The sequence below is a fragment of the Poeciliopsis prolifica genome, unplaced genomic scaffold, assembly GCF_027474105.1.
Source record: "Poeciliopsis prolifica strain line A6 unplaced genomic scaffold, Auburn_PproV2 SCAFFOLD151, whole genome shotgun sequence".
Classification (NCBI taxonomy): Eukaryota; Metazoa; Chordata; class Actinopteri; order Cyprinodontiformes; family Poeciliidae; genus Poeciliopsis; species Poeciliopsis prolifica.
In genome coordinates this window covers 223,948-251,925 of record NW_026562526.1, presented here as the reverse complement: position 1 = coordinate 251,925, position 27,978 = coordinate 223,948, and the positions used below count along the sequence as shown (strand labels likewise).

The window sequence follows — 27,978 nt, the reverse complement described above, 5'->3', positions numbered from 1 at the left end:
AACACTTTTGACTCTGAAATATTTCATCTGAATATTTCCATGACGTCATTACTTCAGTTTGTATAAAAACTGTTCAGTTTTTTTCTCACTCCGTTAGCTTAGCGTCACGCGCAGATTCGTTGGCGTGGCAACCAGTAAACCACGGCTCCGCCCCCATGCTGACGTAGAGCAAACCTCATCCAATCATTTCCGGGAGCTTGTCAGCAGCTGATCAATCAGCGTTCAGCACTCTGACAGCTGGAGGAAAGTAAGTTTCATTGAAATGTTTATTTTCTGTTTCTGATCATTTGAAACATTTCAGATTCTATTCAATCTTCCTGCAGTTAAACTTCATCTCATCTCTTTGTTGCTCTTTTTATTCTGTTTAAACTTCAATAAAACATTTAATGAAACAACTTGATGAAAGTCAAAAGTGGAAAATATTTATTCTTTTCTTTCATTCAGATTTTCTACCGGAAACTGAAAACCTGCACAACATTTTTCTATTTTTGTTGCTCTGGTTTCTGGACTCATTCAGAACCTTCTGGATCAACAGAACCAGAACTTGGACATGAGGTTGAGAAAAACAAGCCGGACTAGAAACTGACATGATGGGAAGCAGAACTTTGACTGGGACGTTTCTTCACCTTCACATAAAGCTGGTGGGTTTGTTCTGCCCACCTGCGGCGCCAGCCGGGCGGAGTTCTGCAGAACTTTTGGGAAAACAGGAAGGAAACCGGTCAGGAAGTGACATCAGAACTGGGTAAGGGAAACAGGAAACATCAGGATGAAGATCCCAGAGGAAACCCAACAGAACCAGAACCTGCAGAACGTCTACGCTGGAGCAGAACCACATCCAGGTTCTTTTCTTCTGCTGCTGCTCAGCTGGAGCCACACGGGTCCAGCAGAACAGAGGAGGTTCTGGACCGAGAGTTCTGCTGGCTTTGGTTCTGATCCGGCTCTGTTCTGGTTCTTCAGGGAAGTTCTGGATCTGCTCAGCTTCTTCTGTCTCCACTGAGGTTCTGGTTCTGGTCGTGAACTCTGACCTCCATGAACCTGCCGACGGCTCCCTCTCTGTTTGCTGCCTGAATGGTACCGGGCCACAGAGGCCTGGCGGGTCGGTGCCGGGCGGCCCGCGGGTCCACATGGCGCCGCCAGTCCGTCTCAGGAGGAACGTCGAGGCGCCGAGGCTGAGCAGGAACATCTTCTAACACATGGGGGCGCCGTGGAGCAGGAAGTGATGCCTGATGATGGCGCTGGGGGGCGAGCGGGGCGCCGTAGAGACTCTGTGGACCAGCAGAACCAGCAGAACCGGGTCTGGGCCTGGAGGGGGGCGGGGCGCTCCGAGGAAGAGTGGCGTAACTCATGGCAACTCCGCGGAGAGCTGAAGGAGTCGGACCGCTGTCAGACAGAACCAGAACCTGGTGCCAAGGTGAACCTGAGGAAGAGGAGGAGGAAGAGCAGAGGAACCTGGTGAACACCTGCCGTTTCTGGTTCTGGTTCAAACTAGTTTATTTGCTCGAGTTGTTCAGGTTAAAGTCCAGTTAACCGACCAATGAGACGAGAAGAACCCAGAAATGAACCCCTGGCCAACCTGAGGCCAGCTAACATGCTAAGCTAACAAAGCTAATGCTAAGCTAACTAGACTACAGGCTGAGTTCCTAAAAAGCAAAATGTAAAATATGTTTTAACGTGGTTATGTAAAATAAATCAGTAAAGTTTTATTATTCAGAAATTTGATCAAATAAAAACAGAGAAAACAGCAACAGGAAGTGATGCAATACTCCTTAATCAGAGCCATAGGAAGTCAGCCATAATGACGACTGATCGGTGAAACTAAAGGAAACGTTCACAACAGGAGCTGAACCAGTTCCTACTGAACATAAAGAACTGATTCAGTGAACTGATTCAGTTCACTGATTCATGAACTGATTCAGTGAACTGATTCAGTTCACTGATTCAGTTCACTGAATCAGTTCACTGATTCAGTGAACTGATTCAGTGAACTGATTCAGTTCACTGAATCAGTGAACTGATTCAGTGAGAACTACATAAGGGATGTGAACACAAACCAGTTCCTACTGAACTGCAGATCAGAGTTTGAGTTTCTCCCAACAGGAAGTCAGCAGCAATGAGGAAGAGGATGAAGAGCAGGAGAGGAGGAGGTGGCGGGTTACCTGAGTGTCCCAGGAGGGGGGGGCCGTGGCGTCTGCAGGTGGGGGCGGCCGTGGAGCCGGAGGGCCGTGGAGTCGGTGGAGGGAGGAGCCGTCTGCTGTGAAGGAGGAGGGGAGGTGGAGGGAGGAGGTGCTGGGGCGGAGGAGGAAGGAGGAAGAGGAGCAGTGAAGGTCTGAGTGTCTGAGGGGGGGCCTGGACACAGAGGGGCCCTTCAGATGTGGTGAGGAAGAGGAGGAGGGGGATGAAGATGGAGGGAAGAGGAGAAGCAGTGAACACATGAAGATGAACTGAACAAACCCTGAAATGTTCTGATCCGACTTCCTGTCAGGATGTGTCTCCTCTGAGCCACCGTAGCTTCAGATCAGGCGCCCGACGTTCAGCAAGAGGAAACGTCAGGGTTCTTCTGCAGGCCGAGTTCAGACCGGGCCTGGCGGACCGGGCCTGGCGGACCGGCTCCGCCTGGCAGACCGCACTCAGGGCAAAACTAAACCACACATGAATGTTTAACCAGCAGTCTGAGGTGAGTCCTGAGGCTGAACACCTGATGTAAACCTGCTGAACTTTGACCTTGGCCCAAACCTGCTGGACTCTCCGATGAAGCCAGAGAACTGAATTAACTTCCTGGTTTTGTCTTTGAACTCATTCAGAGGAACAGAACAGTTTGTAGGATCCATTTGTACTTGCTCTGTTATCACCACCAGAGGGCGTATTGTGTTGTTTTCTGAGGGGGCGAGGGGTTATTTAAGGTCAATCATAATTCTGTGCAGGTGTGGCAAATGGGAAGAGGATACAGTTTTCTACTGTGTTTGGGTTGGATGTCAAATTTATGTGTATTTTAATGGCAATGCTAAACTATGAACAATGTTTCGGATAATAAAAGACTTTATTAGAAATCAAACTAGAGGATCAGCATCCTGAATCTTATCTGAACGCACGTAAAACAAGCTACCCCCAGGAGCAACAACCAGTACCCTAAAATACAGGATTTAGACGCTACACAGTTCATGAAGCCGGCTGCAGTGACAACACGTCACCACCAGGTGGCAGCATGAACCTATGTGTGACTTACACAGCTGTACTGGAGGTTCTGCTGGAGGTTCTGCTGGAGGTTCTGCTGGAGGTTCTGCGGTCTCGATCTGATCGCGGTTCCACTCAGAGTTCGAGCGAGGCGTCGCAGGTTCTCTGCGCTGTAGTTCTCGTCGTCACCTGCAGGGGGCTGCAGAGGACAGAGTTCATCTGTGAATCATGAGGAAGAACTTCAGGATGAACTTGAATCGACCCAAACTGAAGGTTCTGATTTCAGTTTCAGGCTGAAAATGGTTTCATTCATCACTTTTTTATTTGTTTCTGTTTCAGGGTAAAAACAACCAGAACGTTGTCATGTCGACAGCAGCAGATCCTGATGTCTGCTGAAACCTAAAACTCTGGTTACTCATCAGTTTATCCATCACAGGTCTCTTGGTTCTGGTGTTAGTGCAGCAGCTTCCTGTGGGTTCTACCTGCTCTCCAGGTGAGACCGGTCTCCTGTAGGCGTTTCTCTCGATTTCAGCCGTCGGCGTTTTGCAGCGTCTGGATCCGGACGGCGTTCTCCTCACCGCTGGAACAGAAACAGGAAGTGTTCACAGTGATGTTTACATCTGAAAGGACGAGGAGTTCCTGCCATCTGTGCTCCTACCTGCTCTGCTGCCCCCTGGCTGCGGGGTGACTCCACGGCTGCCCCGCGCATGCTGGGAGCCTGCAGGCTGGCCTGGTACAGCGTATCCAGCTCCGATAACTCCTCCCTTCTGCCGCTGCATGCTGGGAGTTGTAGTATCTGTTGACGTTTTCAGCCCAGCGTTGCACAGGCAGGCAGCTCTGAGAACCTGATTGGCTGGTGGGGAGCAGCTCCTGATTGGCCAGCCCACAGTGAGGGCAGAGCCAGAGGGAGAATCCACAACATCCAGCTGATCCAGGGTTAAACAAGACCACTTCCTGGTTGGGCAAGAGGAAGGGGGCGGGGCTAGGCTTGTGGGCGTGGCCTGTTTGTATCCCGAATCTTCCGTCATCTCAAGACACCTGTTGTCACCTGTGGCAGGTGATGGAGTTTGAGAACGTGGCCAGTGAGGAGGCAGGGCTTGTGACGGGCCAGACCACGCCTCTTCCGGTAGAGGGGGCGGAGCCAAGTCGTCCAGGTAAGTTTCCACAGCGAGAGCAGGGAGGGACCTGGTGCTACCGAGGGTTTCCCAAAGCCAGAGCAGGGGCTCCTACTGGAGGCAGGGTCAGAGGGCAAACCCTCTGCAGGAGGGAGGGGCTTAACAAGGCAGGTGAAAGGGGCAGGAGCCTGGTGGTCCTGTTGGGCAGCTGATTGGTTTGCCCTGCTTGTCTGTCAGAAGTACTGGGAGCTGGAGAGGCTCTGATCTGCAGAGGGCAGAGAGAAGACTGAGGTCACCAGAGGAAGGTCACTGCTGCTCAGAGAGGGCGGGGCTTAGACGTAAATAATGTTTCACAGAAATGGAGAAAAGATCCAGCAGCTTCACTCTGATCCTGCGCTCATCCCATGACCTGACAGTAGGGGGCAGCACTGCATCCCAACAGGCTGACCTGTGATTGGCTGACCTGTGATTGTCTGATCTGTGATTGGCTGACCTGTGATTGGCTGATCTGTGATTGGCTGACCTGTGATTGGCTGATCTGTGATTGGCTGACCTGTGATTGGCTGACCTGTGATTGGCTGACCTGTGATTGGCTGATCTGTGATTGGCTGACCTGTGATTGGCTGATCTGTGATTGGCTGACCTGTGATTGGCTGACCTGTGATTGGCTGACCTGTGATTGGCTGACCTGTGATTGGCTGAGCAGAGCAGGTGGTACCTGGGCTGTTCCAGCGTCTGCTGCTCCTCCTGCTGCTCTGCTTCCTGTCTTACTGCCTCTGACTGCTGCAGCTGCTGCATGCGCTGCTGCAGGCTGCGGCATCTCCTCATGCAGCGCTGCAGCCGGCTGTGGCTGCCGGCTGCGCCCTCGGCCGCCACCGGCCGCAGCTTGGCTGCAGCAGTGCAGGAAAACGTAACCATGGAAACAGAAAATAACAAAGGAAAAGGGATAAATGGGAAAGAAAATGTGCATAAATAATAAGATGCTGTGATGAGGTCATGCAGAAATGTTTAAAGGAAACAGGAAGTGAAACTTCAAGAGGTGACCTCAAGGTGGCGCCGTGAGGAAACCAAACAGAAAGTGAAACTGGGCCGAAGGTTCTGGTTCTGGATCCAGGACTGATTTACTCTAATCATTCAGACTTCTTCTTTTGCTGCTGCTGCAGGTTTCAGGTAGTTTGGACCGGATCAGAACCCAGAACCAGCCGATCGACCCGACTGACTGGAAACAGGAGCAAAGGTTCCTCTGAGAGACCGGAGAACCCGGTTCTGGTTCCCCACCAGGACTGACTGAGTTTAACTTCAGACATGAACACAAACATGTCTAATTTTCATTTGCAGGAATGAGATTCGTCATGAATGGGCGGAGCCACACAAAGGGGCGGGCTTACACACGGCTTCATTGACCGCAGACAGCGCCGCCGCAACATCGCCCGCCTGCTCCAACCGCAACGACTGGTCCAGCAGGAGCTCCGCCTCCATCACACACCTGTCTAAGCTGTCGCCTTTACCTGCAGAACACACACACACGCACACACAGACACACACACACACACACACAGACACACACAGACACACACACACACACACACAGACACACACAGACACACACACACACATACACACACACACACACAGACACACACACACACATACACACACACACACACACACACACACAGTCAGTCAGTAAGTAACAATGGCAGCTGTTTGTTCATCACTTCCTTTGTGTTTCAGTTGCAGTTTGTTCAGCAGATCAGTGGAGAACATTCCTGTTGCTCCACCTAGTGGCCACACACTGAAACACACTGAAACACACTGAAACACACACACACTGAAACACACACTGAAACACACACTGAAACACACACTGAAACACACACACACTGAAACACACACTGAAACACACACACACTGAAACACACACTGAAACACACACTGAAACACACACTGAAACACACACTGAAACACACACACACTGAAACACACACTGAAACACACACTGAAAACACACTGAAACACACACACACTGAAACACACACACACTGAAACACACACTGAAACACACACACACTGAAACACACACACTGAAACACACACTAAAACACACACACACTGAAACACACACTGAAACACACACTGAAACACACACTGAAATACACACTGAAACACACACACACTGAAACACACACTGAAACACACACTGAAACACACACTGAAATACACACTGAAACACACACTGAAACACACACTGAAACACACACTGAAACACACACACACTGAAACACACACTGAAACACACACTGAAACACACACTGAAACACACACTGAAACACACACACACTGAAACACACACTGAAACACACACTGAAACACACACTGAAACACACACTGAAACACACACTGAAATACACACTGAAACACACACACACTGAAACACACACTGAAACACACACTGAAATACACACTGAAACACACACTGAAACACACACTGAAACACACACTGAACACACACACACTGAAACACACACTGAAACACACACTGAAACACACACTGAAACACACACTGAAACACACACTGAAATACACACTGAAACACACACACACTGAAACACACACTGAAACACACACTGAAACACACACTGAAACACACACACTGAAACACACACACACTGAAACACACACTGAAACACACACACACTGAAACACACACTGAAACACACACTGAAACACACACTGAAACACACACTGAAACACACACACTGAAACACACACTGAAACACACACTGAACACACACTGAAACACACACACACTGAAACACACACTGAAACACACACTGAAACACACACTGAAATACACACTGAAACACACACACACTGAAACACACACTGAAACACACACTGAAACACACACTGAAATACACACTGAAACACACACACACTGAAACACACACTGAAACACACACTGAAACACACACTGAAATACACACTGAAACACACACTGAAACACACACTGAAACACACACACACTGAAACACACACTGAAACACACACTGAAACACACACTGAAATACACACTGAAACACACACTGAAACACACACTGAAATACACACTGAAATACACACTGAAATACACACTGAAACACACACACACTGAAACACACACTGAAACACACACTGAAACACACACTGAAACACACACACACTGAAACACACACACTGAAACACACACTGAAACACACACTGAAACACACACTGAAACACACACACACTGAAACACACACTGAAACACACACTGAAACACACTGAAATACACACTGAAACACACACTGAAACACACACTGAAACACACACTGAAATACACACTGAAACACACACACACTGAAACACACACTGAAACACACACTGAAACACACACTGAAACACACACACACTGAAACACACACACACTGAAACACACACTGAAACACACACTGAAACACACACTGAAACACACACACACTGAAACACACACTGAAACACACACTGAAACACACACTGAAATACACACTGAAACACACACTGAAACACACACTGAAACACACACTGAAACACACACTGAAATACACACTGAAACACACACACACTGAAACACACACTGAAACACACACTGAAACACACACTGAAACACACACTGAAACACACACTGAAACACACACTGAAACACACACTGAAACACACACTGAAACACACACTGAAACACACACACACTGAAACACACACTGAAACACACACTGAAACACACACTGAAACACACACTGAAACACACACTGAAACACACACTGAAACACACACTGAAACACACACACACTGAAACACACACTGAAACACACACTGAAACACACACTGAAATACACACTGAAACACACACTGAAACACACACTGAAATACACACACACTGAAACACACACTGAAACACACACTGAAACACACACTGAAACACACACACACTGAAACACACACTGAAACACACACTGAAACACACACTGAAACCACACTGAAACACACACTGAAACACACACTGAAACACACACTGAAACACACACACACTGAAACACACACACACTGAAACACACACTGAAACACACTGAAACACACACTGAAACACAAACTGAAACACACACTGAAACACACACTGAAACACACACTGAAACACACACTGAAACACACACACACTGAAACACACACTGAAACACACACACACTGAAACACACACTGAAACACACACACACTGAAACACACACTGAAACACACACTGAAACACACACACACTGAAACACACACTGAAACACACACTGAAACACACACTGAAACACACACACACTGAAACACACACTGAAACACACACTGAAACACACACACACTGAAACACACACTGAAACACACACTGAAACACACACTCCCATAACTTCTGGTTCAAATCAAGAACTGAACATAAAACTATTGCTTCTAATAAATGTTATTAATATGATCAATATGATCGATCAGCTCAAATATCTACAACCTGCTGATGGTTACGTTCCCTCTGCAGTGGTGTGTGTCGATGCTTTAACTGGTCCAGTTTTTGCTTTAACTGGTCCAGTTTTTGCTTTAACTGGTCCGGTTGTTGCTTTAACTGGTCCAGTTTTTGCTTTAACTGGTCCAGTTTTTGCTTTAACTGGTCCAGTTTTTGCTTTAACTGGTCCGGTTGTTGCTTTAACTGGTCCAGTTTTTGCTTTAACTGGTCCAGTTTTTGCTTTAACTGGTCCGGTTGTTGCTTTAACTGGTCCAGTTTTTGCTTTAACTGGTCCAGTTTTTTGCTTTAACTGGTCCGGTTGTTGCTTTAACTGGTCCAGTTTAAGTCTCTCAGCTCCTCTGGAGGATTTAAAACACGACTGGAATGAACATCCATTGGATCTTCATACATGTGGCTGTTCAGGTCAAAGTCTGATTCTCCTCCTGATAAAAATCACACCGTGATTTAACTATTCCCCCAAATAACATGTGCAACCTTGAAGCAGCTGAGCTACAGCAGCAGATAACATCTTGGTTCATTTTGGACCCATCAGAACCTCCTGACCATCTGCCTGATGAGGATCATTCAGGCTCCATGACACAAAGTCCAGATGGTCTGGTTGGTCCAGAACCTGTTGGCCCATTTCAGACCAACAGGTTCTGGACCAACCAGCACAAGAGGCAACAGGAGACCCAGCAGGATCCAACCTCCAGAACCTGAGTTACCTTGGATCTGCAGCTGGTCCAGGTCCAGGTACTTGCTGGGTCTGGGGTTGAAGCCCAGCGCCTCCTCCCGCTCCTTCTCCTGCCGCCGCTGCCGCTCCTCCTCCCTGGCTCTCTGCAGCACCTCCTCCTGCAGCTGGTCCAGCTCGCTGCGGCCTGCGGGGGGCGCTGCAGCAGCAGGAACGTCAGGGTTACAGACGCTCTCTGGATCTCCTGAGACGAGGGCCTTCGTACCGAGGCGCCCCCTGCTGGTGGAGTGGAGGTCCTGCAGCAGAGCGCCGCTCCTCTTTGACCTGATGTTCTTCCACGACGGTCCTGAGGATGAGGAGGAGGAAGGCTTCCTGTCAACGCTCTCCCTGCAGACACAGAGGATCATATTATGGGATGTGATTCTTTCAAACAGCACCCAGAACCAGAGTGAAGTTTGACGCCAGAGGTCACAGGTCAAGTCTTAACTGAGTCAGATTTAGGGAAAACTGTCTCCTGTTGCTCTTTGACCGCTGCTCCTCTGGTGACCTTTCACCTCTGGGTTTTGGCCCAGCGGTCTCACCTGTCGCCCAGGCTGAGGTCCAGGCTGTTCCTCCCGCTGCTCTCGTAGCCGCTCTCCATCCTCTGGATCAACCTAGGAGGAGCAGGGAGCTGCTGTCCTCTGAAGGAGCTGGGGAGAGTCCGGCAGAGCGCCGCTCTGATGGACGGCGCCTCCTCCTGGCCCGAGGAGGCGGTGTGGGCCCCGTCGGCCTCACAAGCTCCTCCCCCCAGCGGGTTGTATCCCGCCTGCCTGCGCCGCTCGCGCGTGAAGATGTTGTCGATGTTGAGCGTCTCCCTCCGCGGCCTCCAGGCCGGCCGGCAACTCCCCGCTCCTCCTGAGGAGCTGGCCTTGGACTCGCTGCTGGTGCTGTCGGCCTCCCAGTCCGGGACTGCAGCAGGGAGGAGCTCAGAGGAGAGAACGGCGGTCGGCAGAGAGGACGAGGACGAGGAGGACGACCGGCGGATCATATTGGTCATCGTCTCCTTAAAGTCTCTGAGGCGACTGGCTGAGGATGAGGATGAAGGTTTGGGGAGGTGCCGAGGAGCCTGCTTCTCCTTTAAGGTTTCTCCTGGAGGACGGAGGAGAAGAAAGACATGGACGGGAGGAGAGACGGAGGACAGCAGCCATGATGAACCAACGGTGAGAGAATGAAGACATGCAGAATAGACCAGTTTGAACCAGATTGAACCAGATTGAACCAGTTTGAACCAGATTGAACCAGATTGAACCAGATTAAACCAAATTGAACCAGATTGAACCAGATTAAACCAAATTGAACCAGATTGAACCAGTTTGAACCAGATTTAACCAGTTTGAACCAGTTTGAACCAGATTGAACCAGTTTGAACCAGATTGAACCAGATTGAACCAGTTTGAACCAGATTGAGCCAGATTGAACCAGATTGAACCAGTTTGAACCAGATTGAACCAGATTGAACCAGTTTGAACCGGTTTGAACCAGATTAAACCAAACTGAACCAGTTTGAACCAGATTGAACCGGATTTAACCAGATTGAACCAGTTTGAACCAGATTGAACCAGATTGAACCAGATTAAACCAAATTGAACCAGATTGAACCAGATTAAACCACATTGAACCAGATTGAACCAGTTTGAACCAGATTGAACCAGTTTGAACCAGTTTGAACCAGATTGAACCAGTTTGAACCAGATTGAACCAGATTGAACCAGTTTGAACCAGATTGAACCAGATTGAACCAGATTGAACCGGTTTGAACCGGTTTGAACCAGATTGAACCAGATTGAACCAGTTTGAACCGGTTTGAACCAGATTGAACCAGATTGAACCAGATTAAACCAGATTAAACCAGATTGAACCAGATTTAACCAGATTGAACCAGTTTGAACCGGTTTGAACCAGATTGAACCAGATTGAACCAGTTTGAACCAGATTGAACCGGATTTAACCAGATTGAACCAGATTAAACCAGTTTCAGTACCAGATTAAATCAAGCCTCATCATCTTCATAAACTGACTGTAATAAACTCCAGCTTCCTGTTTATTAGATTATAATCTCGTTAATCTAAGCCCCGCCTACCATCGCTGTGGTAACCTGCTGATGGCGACTCGGGTTCTGGTTTGATTCGCAGCGACCTGTTGGAGCTCCGCCTCCTTTCTGCGGCTCCGCCTCCTTTCCTCAGAGGCTGCTCAGCTTCCGCATCGCGGCCTTTCAATGAGAGTCATTATGGGATGTTTTACCCATCATGCAAGACGGTGAATGAGTGAAGCAGTGAGTGAGGACAGCAGAGGACAGTCTGGTACCGATGGCGTCCAGGCTGCAGAGGGAGGCGTGCTGCGTTCTGTCGGGTCGCTCCATGCAGACGAGCGTTCCCTGGGAGTCGGATGAGCAGCGACTCGCCACGGCCTCATGGTAGGACTGGGAGGACTGGGAGGACTGGTGGCCACAGTAGCTCTCTGTGGACGAGTCGGTTCGCGTGTCGCTGGAGATGGACGGCTCACGGCCTGCAGGGGGCAACGATGGGTCATTTATGAGAGAAACACACAGAACTACCGGTAGCCCTGTAGCAGCTAGCCGCTATAGAGCTACCAGCTGCAGAGCTATTGGTAGCCCTGTAGCAGCTAGCCGCTCTAGAATTAGCTGCTGTAGAGCTATTGGTAGCCCTGTAGCAGCTAGCCGCTATAGAACTAGCTGCTATAGAGCTACCAGCTGCAGAGCTATTGGTTGCCCTGTATCAGCTAGCCGCTATAGAATTAGCTGCTGTAGAGCTATTGGTAGCCCTGTACCAGCTAGCCGCTATAGAACTAGCTGCTGTAGAGCTATTAGTAGCCCTGTAGCAGCTAGCCGCTACAGAGCTACCAGCTGCAGAGCTATTGGTAGCCCTGTAGCAGCTAGCCACTATAGAATTAGCTGCTGTAGAGCTATTGGTAGCCCTGTAGCAGCTAGCCGCTATAGAACTAGCTGCTATAGAGCTACCAGCTGCAGAGCTATTGGTAGCCCTGTAGCAGCTAGCCGCTATAGAATTAGCTGCTGTAGAGCTATTGGTAACCCTGTACCAGCTAGCCGCTATAGAACTAGCTGCTGTAGAGCTATTGGTAGCCCTGTAGCAGCTAGCCGCTATAGAGCTACCAGCTGCAGAGCTATTGGTAGCCCTGTAGCAGCTAGCCGCTATAGAATTAGCTGCTGTAGAGCTATTGATAGCCCTGTAGCAGCTAGCCGCTATAGAACTAGCTCCTATAGAGCTACCAGCTGCAGAGCTATTGGTAGCCCTGTAGCAGCTAGCCGCTATAGAATTAGCTGCTGTAGAGCTATTGGTAGCCCTGTACCAGCTAGCCGCTATAGAACTAGCTGCTGTAGAGCTATTGGTAGCCCTGTAGCAGCTAGCCGCTATAGAACTAGCTGCTATAGAGCTACCAGCTGTAGAGCTATTGGTAGCCCTGTAGCAGCTAGCCGCTATAGAGCTACCAACTGTAGAGCTATTGGTAGCCCTGTAGCAGCTAGCTGCTATAGAGCTACCAGCTGTAGAGATATTGGTAGCCCTGTACCAGCTAGCCGCTATAGAACTAGCTGCTGTAGAGCTACCAGTAGCCCTGTACCAGCTAGCCGCTATAGAACTAGCTGCTATAGAGCTACCAGCTGTAGAGCTATTGGTAGCCCTGTAGCAGCTAGCCGCTATAAAACTAGCTGCTGTAGAGCTATTGGTAGCCCTGTAGCAGCTAGCCGCTATAGAGCTACCAGCTGAAGAGCTATTGGTAGCCCTGTAGCAGCTAGCCGCTATAGAATTAGCTGCTGTAGAGCTATTGGTAGCCCTGTAGCAGCTAGCCGCTATAGAACTAGCTGCTATAGAGCTACCAGCTGTAGAGCTATTGGTAGCCCTGTAGCAGCTAGCCGCTATAGAGCTACCAGCTGAAGAGCTATTGGTAGCCCTGTAGCAGCTAGCCGCTATAGAACTAGCTGCTATAGAGCTACCAGCTGTAGAGCTATTGGTAGCCCTGTAGCAGCTAGCCGCTATAAAACTAGCTGCTGTAGAGCTATTAGTAGCCCTGTAGCAGCTAGCCGCTATAGAGCTACCAGCTGAAGAGCTATTGGTAGCCCTGTAGCAGCTAGCCGCTATAGAATTAGCTGCTGTAGAGCTATTGGTAGCCCTGTAGCAGCTAGCCGCTATAGAACTAGCTGCTATAGAGCTACCAGCTGTAGAGCTATTGGTAGCCCTGTAGCAGCTAGCCGCTATAGAGCTACCAGCTGAAGAGCTATTGGTAGCCCTGTAGCAGCTAGCCGCTATAGAACTAGCTGCTATAGAGCTACCAGCTGTAGAGCTATTGGTAGCCCTGTAGCAGCTAGCCGCTATAGAGCTACCAACTGTAGAGCTATTGGTAGCCCTGTAGCAGCTAGCTGCTATAGAGCTACCAGTTGTAGAGATATTGGTAGCCCTGTAGCAGCTAGCCGCTATAGAACTAGCTGCTGTAGAGCTACCAGTAGCCCTGTACCAGCTAGCCGCTATAGAACTAGCTGCTGTAGAGCTACCAGTAGCCCTGTACCAGCTAGCCGCTATAGAACTAGCTGCTATAGAGCTACCAGCTGTAGAGCTATTGGTAGCCCTATTGCAGCTAGCCGCTATAAAACTAGCTACTGTAGAGCTGGTAACGGCGGCAGGCCGAGTGTCTGCGGTTCCTGTTACCCGAGTCCTCGCTGTCGTAGCCCCTGTGGAGGCGCTGCAGGTCGAGGCGCGGAGGCAGGTCCTGCAGGGTCACCGGCGTCCCACGCGGGTCGGCGTACAGCAGCAGCAGCGGCTGGTAGCGGCCCTTGATGCAGCGCGACACCACGTCCTTCCACCGGGGCCCGATCTGAGGGAAGAGCAGAAACAGGGAGGGGAGGGGAACAGCAGGGACCCTCTGAATACTGGAGGTCTGGTTCTGGATCAGAGAGCTAACCCAGAACTCCAGGTCCAACTGCCGGAGAAGCAAAGGAAACCTGAGCTCTGCTCTGGTTGCCATGAATGTTTCTGATTCATATAAACATGACATTATGGGATGTTTCAGAGTCAGCATGAAAATCAGTGGGAAGATTTTCATCCTCCATTTTATTCAACAAGTCGGTTTCTTTTGAAACGGAGGTTGAATTTCCCTCCATCTTTTTTCCAAAGTTTAAATTTATTTTCCCAAATCTCTTGAACTTCATTATAAACCAGTTCAGCACCAAAATTTTGACTCCATCTGAACAACTAAGGATCCTCATTATTTAGTCATTGGAGAGTTTTGAAGTGTTTAATTTTATTAATATTCATGTTTTTTGTTGAGTTTATCAGTTCATATCCTGGAGCTTCCATAAGAAACAAACTATTCACAATAACAACAGCAATAATCCTCTGAGTTATAGCAGTTTCATTCCTTCACTCAAACATCTGTTAGTTTCAGTATTGATTCAGGTCAAACTGAAAACTTTCCATAAACTAAAGAAAAATCAAACTGAGCTTCAACCAGGTTCTCTGACTTTCCTCTAAAAATGAAACCCAAAGTGTTTGGAAATGAATCCAGCTGGTTTTAAAACCTGATTCTGCTGCAAACATGAGAACATGAATCCTGCATCTCACCGTCTCTGATGGAAGAAAAACTTCCTCTTCCTCCTTTAGCTTTTCTTTTCCTGCTCTATCGTTTCCACCCGTCCTCCATTTTCCAAAGCAGCACTCGGACCAAACCGGACCGCAGCAAAGAGAGTTACTGTTTGTTTAACAGGAAGAAAGAGACGGGAGCTGGTCTGCAGAGTGGGCGAAAAGTGTTCACTGATCTGACCTCTGACCTCTGCTCCGACCAGCTGCACCAACACACAATGGAGGGATTTCCTGTTTCACAAAGAAAGAATTATAAACTAGAGCAGGCGAGATGGATGGATGGATGGATGGATGATGGATGGATGGATGGATGGATGGATGGATGGATGGATGGATGGATGGATGGATGATGGATGGATGGATGGATGATGGATGGATGGATGGATGGATGGATGGATGGATGGATGGATGGATGGATGGATGGATGGATGGATGATGGATGGATGGATGGATGGATGGATGATGGATGGATGGATGGATGGATGATGGATGGATGGATGGATGGATGGATGATGATGATGGATGGATGATGGATGATGGATGGATGGATAGATGGATGATGGATGGATGGATGGATGGATGATGGATGGATGGATGATGGATGGATGGATGGATGGATGATGGATGGATGGATGATGGATGGATGGATGGATGATGGATGGATGGATGGATGGATGGATGGATAGATGGATGATGGATGGATGGATGGATGGATGATGGATGGATGAATGGATGGATGGATGGATGGATGATGGATAGATGATGATGGATGGATGGATGGATGGATGGATGGATGGATGGATGGATGATGGATGGATGATGGATGGATGGATGGATGGATGGATGATGGATGGATGGATGGATGGATGGATGGATGGATGGATGGATGGATGAATGGATGGATGGATGATGGATGGATGGATGGATGGATGAATGGATGGGTGGATGAATGGATGGATGGATGATGGATGGATGGATGGATGGATGAATGGATGGATGGATGATGGATGGATGGATGGATGATGGATGGATGGATGGATGATGGATGGATGGATGGATGGATGAATGGATGGATGGATGATGGATGGATGGATGGATGATGATGGATAGATGATGGATGGATGGATGGATGGATGGATGGATGGATGATGGATGGATGGATGGATGATGGATGGATGGATGGATGATGGATAGATGATGATGGATGATGGTGGCTGAGCCAACTCCAGTGAGTTCCCTGGTAACATGAGTTGGCTTCAAACTGTCCACTGAGATTCTCTCCTGATTACCCTTTACCTCCACCAGAACCTCCTTTGGTTCCCTCTCCAGAACACGGATTGGACAATCGTAAGGAGGCTGAAGTGGTGAGCGTTGGGAGTCACGGCGGATAAACACAGACACAAACACCTGTGAAAAGCAGTGATGTGCTACCAATGGGGCAAATGGGGAATCTAGATCCCCTAGGAATCTCACTTGATTCCCAGGGGATCAACCAAACCAGCTGGACCCGAAAGAAATTCCCCTGGTACCTTCAAAGGCTGGTGCCAACTAGTAGGGACCAAAGGTCGAGGTTTGCCAGTCAAGACATCGCAAAGAAGGTTTGCACCACACTCATGAAAGGAGACGTCCTTTAAGATGCTTTAAAGGCCAGAATATCCTGGTCGGTCAGTTGGTCTGTGGCCATGGCGAGGTAGTCCACACCTAAATGCACAGCAGCAACCTTTGACCTGGACAGACAGTCAGCCACCAGATTATTTTTGCCAGCCACATGACATGCTGAATGTCAGTGGTGAACTCTGACATGGCAGATAAATGTTGTTGCCACAACTGACCACAATTCAGAAACTTTTGCCATAGCAAAAGTGAGAAGCTTGTCGTCTACAAAAGCAGTAAAGTCTCTACCCTCCAACATGAAGCGGAAATGGTGTGTTGCCAGAAAAAGGGCAAGCAGTTCACCATCAAAGGTGATGTATATTTTTACAGCAACCCCTCGTTTTTTAGTTTCCTGCTAAAAAAAACCAGGGGTTGTCAGGCACCCTCCACCCATTGGTCACAAATAACCCCAACTGCATAATCAGAGGCGTCAGTTGCTAGAGCCACAGGAGCTACTGGAGATGGATGGACCAAAGCACAGCATTCACCAAGGCCTTTTGGGCATTATCGAATGCCTGCACCGCTGAGGTCCACTCTATCTGCTCATGAGGTGAGCTGCCTGGGATGGAACGGTTATAAAAGTTTACCATCCCCCAAAACTCCTGCAGGGGCTTCACTGAGGGAGGGAGTGGAAACTGCTTCAACCTTTGCAGGTGGGTGAACCGCCCCTTGAGAAGATACTTTGTGTGCCAGGAAGTCAACAGCAGGCAGTCCAAACTGGCATTTAGCTGCGTTCACAATCAGGCCATGTTCACTGAGTCTGACAGCTGATGAAGGTGCACCATGTGTTCTTCCGCAGAAGAACTAGCCACCAATATGTCATCCAAGTAGACAAACAAAAACGACCTACCCTGCAGGACTACCGGGCAGAAAGTCCTGAAAGTGAGGAACTGGGTCATTACTGGTCACATTGTTAAGACGCCAAATATCCCCACAGGGTCACCAACCCTCGCCTGCTTTGGGAACCATGTGCAACGGAGATACCCATGCACTGGAGCAGAAACAGAAGTGTCAAAAGGAAGGAAACAAGTAGAGCCAGCATGTTCTCCATCAGGCAGAGGGCTTGTGATCCCCAAGCCGTTCAGAGAGCGCAAGCGATCGTCCCGCTCCGCGTCTGACAGTTGGTAGAACCGGAGCAGATTCTCCTTGCTGGGTTCCTCAGCAGACCCATCAGACGGCGGGTGGAAACTGAATCCAACGCAGCAACGACATGGAAGTACTTGGTCTCATCTGTGGTTATCCAAATGAGATGGAACTGGGCTTCCACGTGCTGGAACCATGGTTCTGGAACCATGGTTCTGGAACCATGGTTCTGGATGGTGCTGCCAGAACTCTGGAAGCCCGATAATGACGGTTGGAGCAACGGCCGCCTGCCAAGAAACTGGGTCTGAAAGCACAGCTGGTGGAGAAGCAGCGGCAGCATCTGGTGAGTTCAGCTTAAAAACATGTTCAGATGTTCATAGAGGTTCAGGTCACCACCGTGGGAGTCGGCAGAAAAAGACCAAAATACAACTTGATTTGTTCTCAGTCTCTTCCAATCCAAACCAAAAATAGAATGAAGTGTATTCTCACCTCACCTTCTGCCCTTCACAATAAAAGCATACATTCAAGTGTGAAATGTATTCATTGATTAAGTCACAGAGTCTCACTTTATCCAGATTACAACATCGAGGTGCAACGCAAAATGCTCGCTTTCAACCAGGTGGAGAAAAAACTACAGGAGAAAAATGCAGAAGATGCTGCTGCCCTGCTGAGGCCTTCCTGTTCGCCGTGTCGGGCCGCGCTGCCCCGTCGGGCCGCGCTGCCGCGTCGGGCCGCGCTGCCCGTCGGGCCGCGCTGCCGCGTCGGGCCGCGCTGCCGCGTCGGGCCGCGCTGCCGCGTCGGGCCGCGCTGCCCCGTTGCTGCGACTGATAACATCAACACCAGAATCACTGGATCAATGAACTGCTGTCAAACTGCAATCCTGAAATAATCCTGCATTCGATGCAGCAGAATATGGACTGTATTGATCTTTTTACTCTGCAGTGCTAAATGTAATAAGGCTACATGGACAGAGTGGTTTTTCAATCAAAAAAATATCTAACACTGTATGGTTGTACATTCTGAATCAATATATCTATACAAATAAAATGACAATATGATCAACAACTGCTGGGGTGAAGTCAGTGTTTCAAACTGGACCTGATGACATCATCAGCCCAGAGGTGAAAACATGGCGACCTCCGTATGAGTTCTGGCGACTCAGCAATTTTTAAATGAAGAGGAAAATTGCAACATAATTAGGCCAACATGTTGATCCTTTAAATCTGATGAATGAAACACAAACGTTGTGAAGCGCAGCGACACCTGCAGCGCCACCTGCAGCGCCACCTGCAGCGCCACCTGCAGCGCCACCTGCAGCGACACCTGCAGCGCCACCTGCAGCGCCACCTGCAGCGCTGGGAGGAGAACGCCGCATGTTTTTGGTTTTTATGGCTTTTAATGTTTTATATTATTGAGACATTTTGGATCAAGTTATAATTATATGGATTGTGTTAATATTTACCTCATAGTGAGGTCACCATGAGGTCACAGCGAGGTCACAGAGCCTCCACCAGGTTTCGAGTAATAAATCGGACTACATCAGAACCGGGCCGGCTGGGGTCGGGTCTCACCTCCTTCACATGAGCGTCATCGAAGTACATCCACCTCCTGATCTTGGTCTGGAAGAAGAAGGTGGAGTAGTGCTTGCCGTAGTAGCAGACCACGCCCACCAGGTAGAGCTCGGCCCGCCGGGCCTTCTCCTCCGTCACCCTGTAGAACAGCTGCAGAACCAGAACCGGGTCAGCCCGTACGCCCACCGCGCCTCCGGGTCGCCTCCGGGTCGGTTCCTCACATCTCCGAGTCGCAGGCGGGTTCCCAGGGAGTGGATGACGTCCTCGGCCAGGTCCGACCGCTCCGAGTCCCACACCAGGCCGATGCTGACGATCTCTGGGCTGTTGAGCAGAACACGGGCGATCCGGAGCTGCTGGCCGCACCGGCTCTGAGGACGGCACCAGAATCAGGACTGGGACTGGACCAGTACCAGGACTGGACCAGTATCTGCTGGGAGCTTACTGGGCAGGTGCGCAGGTCGCCCATGCTTGCGTTGCGCAGCAGCTCTCCGAACATGCTGGGCGTCGGTTTGTCTCTGCACTCCAACATCTTCAGCGCCTGGTTGCTGAGGAAGAGGACGAGGAAGAGGAGGAGCAGGAGGAGGAAGAGGAGGAGGAGGAAGAGGAGGAGGAGGAAGAGCAGGAGGAGGAAGAGGAGGAGGAAGAGGAAGAGCAGGAGGAGGAAGAGGAGGAGGAGGAAGAGGAGGAAGAGCAAGAGGAAGAGGAGGAAGAGCAAGAGGAAGAGGAGGAGGAGGAAGAAGAGAGGAGGAAGAGGAGGAGGAGGAGGAAGAGGAGGAACAGGAGGAGGAGGAGGAAGAGCAGGAGGAAGAGGAAGAAGAGGAGGAGGAAGAGGAGGAAGAGGAGGAGAGGAGGAGGAAGAGGAGGAAGAGGAGGAAGAGGAGGAGGAGGAGGAAGAGGAGGAGGAGGACGAAGAGGAGGAAGAGGAGGAGGAGGAGGAGGAAGAGGAGGAGGAGGAGGAGGAAGAGGAGGAGGAAGAGGAAGAAGAGAAAGAGGAGGAGGAGGAGGAAGAGGAGGAGGAGGAGGAGGAACAGGAGGAAGAGGAACAGATGTATTTCCCTGTATTTTCCAGCTGAGGGCTAAAAGTTTTGGTCCGTTAGCTCAGATCTCAGTTTCTGCTGTAAACGTCTAGAAATACGTAGATAGAAGCTGAAGCTCCTTCTGAACACTTCAGGTGTCTGGTTGCCAGGGCAACCTGAGGAGTCACCTGGCTACCGCGCCGGAGCCAAGATGGCGGCTCTGACAGGAACTCACCACAGCGAGGTGGTGGAGACGTAGTGGACCATCTGGATGAAGGGCAGAGGGTCAGAGGTCGCTCCGCAGCTACTGCACACACACTGAGAGAGACACCAGGTCAGTCTCACCCGCTGGACCGACCAACGGTCCGGCCGGTCGGGTCGGTCCGGTCGGCCTCACCTGCTCAAACAGCGTCATGGCGAACTTCTGGTGCGGGATGCAGTGCCTGGCGGTGCAGACGTCCTCCTTGGTATCGTCTGAGATGTGGAAGTGGATTCTCATCAGGATGTTCTCCTGTGAACACAGAACCAGAGTGAAGGTGTGATCGGACCACGCGGTCCCGGTCCCAGTCGGGTCCCAGGCCCGGTCCGGTCCCGGTCCCAGTCTGGTCCCAGTCGGGTCCCAGTCCCGGTCCGGTCCAATCCCGATCCGGTCCCAGGCCCGGTCCGGTCCCAGTCGGGTCCCAGTCCCGGTCCGGTCCAATCCCGATCCGGTCCCAGGCCCGGTCCGGTCCCAGTCCCGATCCGGTCCCAGGCCCGGTCCGGTCCCAGTCCCGGTCCGGTCCCAGTCCCGGTCCGGTCCCGGTCCCAGTCCTGTCCCAGTCGGGTCCCAGGCCCGGTCCGGTCCCAGTCCCGGTCCCAGTCCCGGTCCCAGTCCCGGTCCGGTCCCGGTCTTACGAAGCACTCGGCGGCGTCGTCCATGATGCCCAGCTGGAAGCGCTGCTGGTCCTGGAAGCTCTTGGCCAGCGCGCTGCGCAGGGCGTCGGACGGCAGAACCTTCTCGCTGCTGAACTGGAACTGGGCAAAGATGTTCTAAAGGAGAGCAGACAGCAGGTCAGAACCGGACCGAAACCAGCCGGGACCGGGCCGAGCTCCTGGTCCTCACCTTCAGGGCGCAGAAGATGCAGGAATCCTCCAGACACTTATGGGAGGAGAGCTGACGGAAACTCCTACGGAAGATATCCAGGTGCCACAGAACCTGGGAACAGAACCAGAACCAGAACCTGAGACAGAACCAGAACCTGAGTCAGAACCAGAACTAGAACCTGGGAAGAGAACCAGAACCAGAACCTGAGTCAGAACCTGAACTAGAACCTGGGAAGAGAACCAGAACCAGAACCCGAGACAGAACCTTTTATTATTTTATTTACATGAAACAGTTCTGGTTCTAGTTCTGGTTCTGGTTCGGTCTCAGGTTCTAGTGCTGGTTCTGCCTCCTCTGGGTCTGAGGATGATGATGATGATGAAGATCCTTTACTGGTGTAAGTGGTTCTGGTTCCTCCACCACCAAGTGTCACTGAGGGATCCGGACCAGAACCGAACCACAAAACGGATCAGAACCCATCCGGCGTTAATCAGAACCGCTCAGCGGGCCGGAGGAGCTGGGTCGGTTTCGAGGGAACCAGAACCAGAAACAGGCTGAGCAGAGACAGAACATGAACGGACCCGACCCGGCAGGAAGTGCTGACTTAGTTCTGTTTGTTCCTCCATCCCGCCCCCCGCTGGGTCCAATATGCTGCCAGGTTCTGGTACCGAACCGTCTGCTCATGGCTCCGTGGGACGCCCGGATCAGAACCTGGCCAATGTGTGTTTCAGTGTGTTTCAGTGTGTGTCAGTGTGTACCAGTGTGTGTCAGTGTGTGTCAGTGTGTATCAGTGTGTATCAGTGTGTGTCAGTGTGTATCAGTGTGTGTCAGTGTGTGTGTCAGTGTGAATCAGTGTGTGTCAGTGTGTGTGTCAGTGTGTGTGTCAGTGTGTACCAGTATGTATCAGTGTGTGTCAGTGTGTGTCAGTGTGTGTCAGTGTGTGTGTCAGTGTGTGTGTCAGTATGTACCAGTATGTATCAGTGTGTGTCAGTGTGTGTCAGTGTGTACCAGTGTGTGTCAGTGTGTGTCAGTGTGTACCAGTGTGTACCAGTGTGTGTCAGTGTGTGTCAGTGTGTACCAGTATGTATCAGTGTGTGTCAGTGTGTGTCAGTGTGTGTCAGTGTGTGTGTCAGTGTGTACCAGTGTGTGTCAGTGTGTGTCAGTGTGTGTCAGTGTGTATCAGTGTGTGTCAGTGTGTGTCAGTGTGTGTGTCAGTGTGTGTCAGTGTGTACCAGTGTGTGTCAGTGTGTGTCAGTGTGTGTCAGTGTGTACCAGTGTGTGTCAGTGTGTGTCAGTGTGTGTCAGTGTGTATCAGTGTGTCAGTGTGTGTCAGTGTGTGTCAGTGTGTGTCAGTGTGTGTCAGTGTGTGTCAGTGTGTACCAGTATGTACCAGTATGTATCAGTGTGTATCAGTGTGTGTCAGTGTGTGTCAGTGTGTGTCAGTGTGTACCAGTATGTACCAGTATGTATCAGTGTGTGTCAGTGTGTGTCAGTGTGTGTCAGTGTGTGTCAGTGTGTGTCAGTATGTACCAGTGTGTGTCAGTGTGTGTCAGTGTGTACCACTATGTACCAGTATGTATCAGTGTGTGTCAGTATGTACCAGTATGTATCAGTGTGTGTCAGTGTGTGTCAGTGTGTGTCAGTGTGTGTCAGTATGTACCAGTGTGTGTCAGTGTGTGTCAGTGTGTGTCAGTGTGTACCACTATGTACCAGTATGTATCAGTGTGTGTCAGTGTGTGTCAGTGTGTGTCAGTGTGTGTCAGTGTGTACCACTATGTACCAGTATGTATCAGTGTGTGTCAGTGTGTGTCAGTGTGTGTCAGTGTGTACCACTATGTACCAGTATGTATCAGTATGTATCAGTGTGTGTCAGTGTGTGTGTCAGTGTGTACCACTATGTATCAGTGTGTGTCAGTGTGTGTCAGTGTGTGTGGTACCTGCAGTGCGCTGTTCAGGAAGCAGCTGTTCTGACCCGGCTCGTTGCTCAGCCCCTTACTGGGAGCGATGGACGCCATGGTGTGCGCCGCCGCCACTCCCTGTGTGCCTCCGCCGCCTCCTGATGCAAAGTAGTTCCCCTTCCACGACATGCTCCTTCCTCTGCTGCGTCCCTGATCAACTTCCTGGTTCTTCGGTCCAGGGATCCATGTCATCCGGACCGGAGGACGCTGGTGAGAAAAACTCCCGGACGAACCCCAAAAATCTGTTTGATCAAAATTTCCTCCTGTTGTTCTACATTAAAATAAAAACAATCCAGGAAATTTTCTTCAGCTCCAGCAGCTCAGGCTTCCAGTGAGGATTCAACGACTGGTTTAATTTCCCAAATCTGACACTTTGAAAGGCAGGTCAGGGGTTAAAGGTCAGCAGAGTCGTCAGGGGTCAGCACAGATCTGCAGGAGAAGAAGAAAGAGCTGATCATCCGGGAAAACGAGATTCCTAAACAAACATTCCAGTTTCTCTTCCTGAGACTGAGAAAATCCCAACGCTATGCCAGTCTGACGGGCCAAATCAGAACCTGTAGACCGGGCCAAGGAGCCAGAACCAGCAGCTACAGTCTGGTGTGAATCACAGCCCGGCCCGGTTCTGAACGCTGACGCAGCAGGAACTGAGGCTCCGGTTCCCAGTAATGACAGAGGAAAACCCAGAATTACTGGTTCAGACGCTGCGTCACTGCAGCCGTCTGGTCCAGTTCCACCAAATGGGTCAGAACCTGCCCGGACCAGACTGTGACTCAGAACCACCGGGTGGAACCGAGGGGGTTCAGGATGAACGGACCCACCCAGGGAGCCGGTTCTGAGACGCTCAGGGAGCAACAGGAGGCAGAGGATTAAGGAGCGCTGCAGGGAGCGCTTGTTTACTACACCAGGAGCCAGATAGACTCAATCCCGACTGGACCCGGCTGAAACCACCAGGCGGTTCTGTCTGCCACCAGGCGGTTCTGTCTGCCACCAGGCGGTTCTGTCTGCCACCAGGGGGCGCCACTGAGGTGCTTCCTGCTGGGAGTCAGGGGCAACAGTCAGATTAGCTGATCACACCGAGGGATTGGAGCTGGGTTCTGGAGCACACCGACCCGTCAGGCCCGGTTCTGACAGCAACCGGAGGTAGAACCTCAGACTGTGGAAGAAACATCCCTGATTATGAACCTTTGACCTTTGAAATGCTTCATCCTACAGATTAATCCCATCAGTCTGGGGAAAGTTAGTTGGATGGAAGAACTTTTTGACTAAATACTGAGGAGAGTTTGATTTGTTTATTCATGTCTGTTTTCAACAATAAAACAAAAATACTGTTCAGCTGCAGAACCAGAGATAATCACAGGAAAACCCAGGAAGGTTCTTTCGGACCCACCAGAACCCAGTGTGTTCCAAACTTCCTGTTCCTGATGATTTATGGAGAATCCGATTGGACAGAGATGGACCAATCAGAACTCTATTTTCCAACAGTCAGCGAGCGCATCACAGCCGCCACAATTCTCCTCAGTGACTTCATCAGATCTGAAGGTCCGATCGGGTCCGGATTTAACACCGGGCCAGAAATCTGGACAAAGATTCTGAAGGAAGAACCTTTGGTACCGGTCCGATCAGCCAGAGCCGCTTCAGAACCTCTGGTGCCGTTTTTTTTCTTCACTTTGTAACATTGATTTAAAAGCTGCTATAAATTGAAGCACCATCATCAGAGTGACGACAGGAACCCGGTTCTGACCGGTAACTGGGTCCGGTCTGTTTAAACTCACAACAGACGACCAAATCACGAAGAGTCGGTGAAGACAGAGCCGCTGACCCGTTTGGCTCGGCCCGCAGGACAATTCTGGCCCGGGTTCCATCGCAGCCCTTCGGTGCCGCAGCCCAAAAATAACTCTGGAAGTGGATCAGTTTGATCCAGAACTGTTCCTGGTTCTGAAACGGTTCTACTGAGAACCGGAGGAGAACCAGAGAGCTCCATGTGTAAAGCACGGCGGAGGTTGCATCATACTGTGGGACTGCCGCTTCCTGGAGTTCTAAACACAAACCAGTACGGTCCAAATGGATCAACCAGAACCCCAGCTGGCTGGTCCGTTCCGGGTCGATAGACCTGGATCAGAACCCGGCTGACACTTCTGCTAATGCGCTAACAGCAGAGCTAACTTTTAGCTTAGCTCTTTAGCTTTTCTGCTAGCTTTGATAACTCGCAGCACTTAGCTTCCAATAATTTTTTCCAGATAAATTCTAAACTTTACCTGAATAAACTTCAACGTTCAGCGTTTATATTCATAAACGTTTACACAGAAATCTGTTTCCTGTGGCGAATGATGCTTATTCTATACCCAGAATGCATCACTGCAGCCTGTAGTGGGCATCAACATGGCTGAATTTAGCGCTTTAGCAGCAGCTACTACTAAACACTTCAGCACCTGGAATAGCACTTGCTAACGTTGTAGCTAGCACTGCCAGCCGCTGGTTGTGACTCTCAGAGAGAATCAACTCTTGTATCGTTCTTTACTTCCTGTTTCCTGTTTACTATGTTTCCCTTCCTGTTTCTAGAGTTCACATCATTCTCCGTAGTTCTGGAGAGCAAGGTTCTGATCCAATCTTTTGTCTGAGCTCCATCTGAACAGAACCTGGTCGTGTAAAAGGTTCTGGTTCTGGTAACTTTAACAATCTGGGAGGAGCTGCTCTTCCTCATGGTTCTGCTGCTGATCCAGATGCTTCAGAACCGGTCCGGTCAGAACCATCTCTCTGCCTCAGGCATCAGTTTTTACTGATTGACCGGATCTAGAACCAGATCCAGAACCAGGTCCAGAACCAGGTCCAGAACCAGATCCAGAACCAGATCCAGAACCAGCGTTCTGTTCTGGTGCAGCTGGAGTCTCCTCAGTCTGAAGCACGGCGGTGGCAGCATCATGGCTGGGAGCATCAGAACCACCTGGTTCTGGTCCAGATTGAGTCCAATGGAGAAGAGCTGAGCAGTCAGTATGTTACTGGCTGAGTGGGTCGATCAGAACCAGCTTCTGGCACCAGAATGAAAACATCCAGAACCTCATTCATGGTTCAAGAAACACCAGGACTCACAGGCCTTAATACCAGAGTTCTGACCCAACAGAACCAGGCTGGGTCAGGTCTACCAGAACCGATGGATTCTCCTGGTCTGAGCAGAACCTGGTTGTGGTTCTGGATTGAGTTCGCAGTGATCTGGACCCGGCTTTCCAGAACTCCAGCAGAACTGCAGTAGCTTTGGGTTCAAGATGAGTCCAGAACCTCCAGAACGGTTCTGTTCTCCTTCCCTAGAAAGTTCTGCTCAGATCAGAACTTTCTGGAGGAACACAACACAAACTCTGTTCCGGTCGTAGTAGAAGCAGAACCAGGTCCAGAACCAGAACCAGAACCGGGTCTGTGTGGGAACGGCTCCTCCTGGTCCCGGTGGGAATCATCCACAGCCGGGAGTCCAGAACCACGAACCAACCCGAACGACCCGATCCCTCAGAGCCGAATCCGACCCGGACCCGGGCTGAGCAGAACCGGCCGAACCGCAGCGTGAAGCGGCAGTTTTCCATGACATCACTTCCAGCAAACTTCAGGGAACAAAGAGCCCGGAGCGGACCGGAACCGGGCCGGAACCGAGACCGACCAGCACCGCAGGCCGGGACAAGGTCGAACCGGAGAGGACCGCAGCTCCAGAACCGGAACCGGACTGCGGAGCAGCGGCGGCTCCGTGGCGAAGCATCACAGCGAGCAGGACGCGGTCAGAACCGGAACTCCGAGGTTCGGCGGAGCGGCTCACCTGCGGCCGGAGGGGAGACCTTCACCCGGCCAGGATGCGGGGCGGCCCGTGGCCGGACGGCAGAATCTGGACCCGGACCGGACCGGACCGGAGCGGAGCGGAGCGGCGGGTATTGTGCTGAACGGAGGGGGCGGAGTTACTACCTGCAGCACGGGCACGCGCACAACCCGGCGCGAGGCCGGCCGGGAGCGCGCCGGGCTGTGCGCGTGAGGGTGCAGAGAGGCGGCGGAACCAGCTGACCCGGTCCATTCAGGTTCTGGAGGGTCCAGTTAGGATGACCTTCAGTTTCTGATCGGATGAAACTTTCTGCTTTGTGACGTCATCATTTCTCTCAACATCCCATAATAGAAACTGGATCCGCTTCGTCACAGTTTGAGATTTTTCTTCTTGTTAGAAACAAATAAAAAGTTTCAGGAGAATCAGAGAGACTGCGGCCTAGTCAAAGTCCAGGAGCAGAGAAAGGCGGTGGAGACCAGCTGGGATCATTTCATTCAGATTAACGTTTTACATCAATCAGATCTAAGTTTTTGCTTTTCTGGATCCAGTTTTTAGTTGTTATTTTCAGTAAATAATTTTTTTTTACTTCTTTTATTTTGAATTTTCACTTTAAATGAGATAATTTTAGATATTTTATTAATTTCCAGGGAAATTTAATCTGTTTCTT

General features: G+C 50.4%; 1 protein-coding gene across 1 annotated transcript; it reads right to left on the bottom strand.

The window, feature by feature from the left end:
• Window positions 1–400: 400 nt before the first annotated feature.
• Window positions 401–27,417, bottom strand: LOC129355942 (inactive ubiquitin carboxyl-terminal hydrolase 54-like). Its single transcript, XM_055025578.1, is given in 26 exon segments — window positions 401–1,427; window positions 2,166–2,363; window positions 3,224–3,370; window positions 3,654–3,751; window positions 3,830–3,877; window positions 3,880–3,933; window positions 3,936–4,004; window positions 4,007–4,369; window positions 4,372–4,504; window positions 4,506–4,551; window positions 5,005–5,176; window positions 5,675–5,794; window positions 9,543–9,895; window positions 10,090–10,636; window positions 11,628–11,756; window positions 11,852–12,052; window positions 14,227–14,392; window positions 19,464–19,613; window positions 19,685–19,831; window positions 19,906–20,008; window positions 20,715–20,797; window positions 20,877–20,990; window positions 21,374–21,508; window positions 21,582–21,674; window positions 23,498–23,947; window positions 27,315–27,417. Coding segments are annotated over 25 exon segments (4,335 nt in total). The 5' UTR covers window positions 23,711–23,947; window positions 27,315–27,417; the 3' UTR covers window positions 401–974.
• Window positions 27,418–27,978: the final 561 nt, after the last annotated feature.